Source organism: Cantharellus anzutake (genome assembly GCF_015039405.1).
Source record: "Cantharellus anzutake strain C23 chromosome Unknown EI90scaffold_17, whole genome shotgun sequence".
NCBI classification, from domain to species: Eukaryota; Fungi; Basidiomycota; class Agaricomycetes; order Cantharellales; family Hydnaceae; genus Cantharellus; species Cantharellus anzutake.
The window spans coordinates 422,148-427,148 of record NW_024066967.1 but is presented as its reverse complement, the minus strand read 5'-3'; the positions used below and the strand labels follow the sequence as shown (position 1 = coordinate 427,148).

The window sequence follows — 5,001 nt, the reverse complement described above, 5'->3', positions numbered from 1 at the left end:
CTTCCACCTGCACCTCTGCACATGCACACTCTGACAGATGGTATTGATGACTTTCTTGTGTGATGCTTTCATATCACTTTCAACTTAAGGGTCACATGTAATTAACCACTATGCCCCCAATTGTCATTGTTGTACCATGAATCCTAATTTATGATCAATCACAATGATTCTTGGGAAGACTCATAGTGATTCATGAGGGTCCATGAGGGTCCATGATCCTTTATGAAGCCCCATGAAGGCTCATGACACTTCATGACACTTCATAGACAGGCATGTAACCACTCAAAACCTGCCTGGAAGAACCACTTAAGTCATGAGCAATCATGACCCCCCATGCAGGTTCATGACATCTCATGAAATTCCATGATGGCTTGTCATGAACCAGCATGACTGTGTATGACACTTCATGCTGCTTCATGAAGTTTGGTGACCATTCATGAAATGTCATGACTTCCATGATGGTTCATGAACCACCATTACACTTTTTGCAAGTTACTGGCAGAATGATAAAAGAGAATCTGGAAATACTTGAGGCAACCAAACAGATGGATCCTAACTTTGAACCTGATGTACAATGCCCACAATGGCTGAATGAAGAGTGCAAGTACATAGCCTCACTCCAGTTTGAGCCTGAAGATGAAAAAGCGAAGGTTGTGTATCTAGAAGCCACAGAGCACCTTGAACGTGCAGAGTGAGTGCAATCCTCATTTATAAATGTTCATGAATAATCACCCCTTGTTCAGAGGAACGGTGTGCTACTGGATAGCACAAATAGCCACCCAGAGGCTACCACTTCAGCATGCTGACCGGCATTTGCAAGAGGCAAATGAAGCTGTTGAGAGTGCATGCACTGCTCTGGCAGTGTTAGAGGCAGAACTACCACCCTTGGTGCCTCACACCCAACCTTGAATACCCGGTTCTCCTGAACCGCTTGAAGCGATTGCTCTGCATCAGCAGAGGGACTACAACCACCTCCTTGATGAACTCGAATATCGTGCAATATCACATCAGTTTGAAGTTGAGAAAATGGGACTTCCAAGGACAGGTGAGTGATTGGCTTTCCTTATTTTGTTCAGTGCACAACTTTTATTTCAGATTACAAGGCTCGCCAGCAAATACTGACCTTGGTGGTGAAGTGGGGGAAGACACTAAACTTGACACTGGAGAAGTATAACAAACTGGCTTCCACCATAGATCCCCCAAAACCAACACTCAGTTGGGGTGATGTCACCAGTCTTGAATTCGTGTCTGATATTGTGATTTTGCGGGGCCATGATGATGTGGTGAAACCCCTCCTTCATAAGGCTGCCTGAGCTTGGTATAAGTTGCAACAGGCCCATGAAGAGATTGACACCATCAAGCTTGAAGCTTGCCAGGTATGGACCTCAATCAAAAATGGAGAGGCTTGTCTGCAAGATGCTATTGAGAATGCTCAGTTGACGAACCCCACTCTGGCAGTGTATATTTCTGCTACTTCCCAATACCGCCTCAATGTCAACACACACCTACATGCCAAACTAGCCAAGTTGGACAAGCTTGCATGCTTTCTACATAGGGAAGAGATGTCATGCCCTTCTGTAGTGAGCAGACCATCAGCGAGCCCTATCACTTGTGATGACCCGGAGAACATACTAGACAGTAAGCGTGTTCACTGGTGCATTTGCTACGGTTCTGATTACCCTAGTAGTGCCATCTGATGAAACCCCCTACCACACTGCCCAGCACAATGACTACTGTTATGCCCTCTGAGGGCACAGATGACCTGGTCTGTATGTCTGAAGTAGTGAAGGATATTGACAGTGAGGCAGCAGATGGGGCCCTGGAAACTGAGAATGAGGAGGTTGAGGAATCTTATCACCTCATTAGTCGAATTGCCAGTGCTTTAGAGAGCCTTGATTTAGAGTCATTCTGAAAGAATTTATTGTGCTATGTATTTCACAGCTACATTGATGATTGTGGTAACAACACTGGGGCACCAAGTGACAGTGGAAGAGCAAATAAGAAATGCGGGCTAAGTGTAAAACTGAGTTTGGAAAAGAAGGGTCATCAAGGTTGTAGACGATGACAATGATGATGACGACAGATCCGGAGATGTTGTTGGCAAGTTGCCAGAGTGATGTGTGACAGTGAACTCTGAAGGAGTTGCAGCATAGAGGGGTTTTCCGGTATTTCAGGTCATGGTACCCCAGAGCTTCTCAGGCCCTTCGGGCCTGATAGTCATATTAGTACTATTAGTACTGAGAGTTGCACCAGTGTGCAGGTGTGCACACTGAAAGAGCATCTATATATCTAAGAAGATACATTAGGAGGGGTGCCTATAGGTACATATTATATTGATCCCATGATGAGTAATAGGTGGTCAAATGAAGTTCGGCATGGAATTAATTGGCCAGGGATATATGTACTGTTGTTTTGACCGATTTATCCATTGAATGTTAAACTGTCCTAAATCACGAGCATCCAGCTGGAACTCAAACATCGGCTCCAAGCGGGTTTTCCCATTCACACCATTCAGTCCGGTTGAGAAAAAAAAGTATTGACATTGGCAGCTGGAGGTGGCATGCGCTGTTTGTCAATGTCACTGGCCAGGCATGCATTGTGCAGCACATCAGTAAGTGCGCATTGTCTCATGGGTGGACACTGACCAGCAATCAGCACTTAACCACATGCATGCCAGGCTGGGCCAGCTGTGACTGCTAGGCTGGGCTGGGAAGCACCATGAGAGCGTTGTTCTCATGAACCGTCATGGCCAATCTCTCTCACTGCTCGGTCCTGTCAAAAACCCCGAATGTAGGGGAAAGTGCATGAGTCCAAATGCAGGCGGGTGTTAGACACTGGTCCAGGGTCGGCACCGAGGGTCACCGAGGTGGGCCGCTATAGGCCACAATGGCTGTGATGCCGCGAACAAGGCCCGGGGGTAGGGCATTCGGCCTCAGCAACTCTAATGGGAGTGCTGTGCCCCCTAGCTGTCTCTTGGCCCTCATTTCAGACTCACTGGGGTTGCCTTGTTGGGGTCAGGACTTAGGGGTCGTGGTCACATCGATATTAGAGCTAAAGTACTATAATGTAGTATACAGGATATATATAGGAGGAAGAAATGAATGGAAGCGGACCCGGCCGAAGGCCGACGGGTCCGGAAGCAAACAAGGATAAGGAGCGGGGTTGGCCGCATAGTGGCCGGCAATGACCGAGGGTCAAAACAAACAATAACAGATAAATAAAGGAAAGAGTGTAGGGCCGCGATAGCGGCAATGGTATCATAGCAGCGCTGGACTCGGAGTTGGGCCAGAGTCGGGCGCAGGGATGATAGCGGCCCTGTAGGGGCCAAGTGGGCGGGGTAGGGGAGTCGTGCTGGGCATGGTGCCGGAGGCGGACTCGGGGCGGGAAGGTTGGTGGGGCTGTGGGGGAGTCGGCCAGGTGCAGGGGAGCCTAGGGGCAAGCGGGGGAGTGAGCAGGGAGTCCTCATGAAGGATAGGGCTGAGGTCGGGGCTCGCGCTCATGCTCACATAGCGGTAACAGGCTCGGGCGGCATCGGGACAGGCAGCTAACAGGCCGGAATGCATGGCCGTGACAGCGGGGCTCAACTAGAGGGGATCCGAGAGCTCCGGTAGTGAACCAAAGCTTCTCCAGGAAGCCCAGGTCTGCTGGGTGGTACAAGTGGCTCTAACAAGGATGTGGCCTCAGCGACTCAGAGGGAGTGCTGTGCCTCCATTACATCTCAGTTAGTCCTTATATTTCATGTGTCTGAGGTATCTTGTAGGAAGGGGTCGGGATTCACTCATAGAGGGACTTGGGGTAACATTTAGTCGAGATTAGAACTGGGGAACTACCGGTTCTAATCTACAAGTATTTATATATGGAGGAATGGGAAGGACTTTAGTCAAAGTCCGAGTGATAATGGAGAACACCGAAAGGTGCCAAACAATATCCTTAATGGGGAACCGAGGTGTCAGGCCGAGAAGGGTGGAGTAAAAGGCTGGAGGATGAATGGGAACAAGTAATGGGTAAGAGGAAGTTAACCAACTGAATGGAAAGAAGATGACAGTCATACTTAAATGGAAGGTGACTAATTTGTGATGACGTGAGTGGGGTCACCGGAGGATGTGGGTAGCTCTGAAGGCGTAGTTATGTATCCGAAGGATGTTGGGTGACTCCAATAAATGAAATGGGAGGGGGAATGGTTTAGAGGTATGTCACAGGATGTCAGAGATCCATCGGGAGGTCAGAGCAAATCCAGAGTCTCCAAATGTTCTGACTCGGGACCGAGCTTCCAGGATGGGAGTGGCCAAGGTAAGGTGTGCCGCAACCAGGTCGGAGCTGAGACAGTTAGGAAGGAAGGTGACTTGGGGAGTGGGGAGTTATGGTGTAGGGGATGATGAAGTTGTTAGGAAGGTGTGATGAGGTGGGAGAGCATGGGGTCAGGATTCTGGGATATGACAGGTCCGTTCAGTCTACTTGGAGAGAAGGAAGGCAGGGGGGCAGGAAAATAAGATCGCCAGGAGAGAGAGAAAAAAGACAGTTGGTACCCAAACAACACGGGTGCTTCAGGAATTTGGAACACCGTACCACCCTCGTTCCATTTCACACCTCCCTTTCCCACTTTCTGGCACTGCTGTCTGATGACGGCAGCCTTCTTTTTGCCCATCATATCACACCTCCCAGCCCTGTCACCTTTGCTGGCGCCTCTGCCGTTTTTTTTTTCATTGTACGACATGATTTGAATTCAAAATAATAATATAGGATAACATGAATTTTGAACCAAATATTTTGAGAAGGGAAATCACATTGTAATTTGGCTGTTGAGAAGAAATGGAAGAAATATCAATATTACTTTGTGTCAGGAAATATGAATCATATTATTGTAATGATTATTCAGTGAACCCTTGGGTATTCATCCACATGCCAGCTGAGGGATGTGTCAGGGCATGCCCTGCCTGACCCCTGCTCCGCACCGCTTCTCCCTCTTCCTTTCTCCTTTCCTCCTTTCTTCCTTTCTTTCTT

The 5,001-nt window shown here is 48.4% G+C and overlaps 1 protein-coding gene across 1 annotated transcript; it reads left to right on the top strand.

Annotated features, from left to right (window-relative positions):
• Nucleotides 1-954: 954 nt before the first annotated feature.
• On the top strand, nucleotides 955-1,313 carry EI90DRAFT_2916234 (uncharacterized protein; the record flags this gene model as incomplete). Its single annotated transcript, XM_039054578.1, has 2 exons — nucleotides 955-1,045; nucleotides 1,096-1,313. Coding segments are annotated over 2 exons (309 nt in total), but the record flags the coding sequence as incomplete, so codon positions are not given.
• Nucleotides 1,314-5,001: the final 3,688 nt, after the last annotated feature.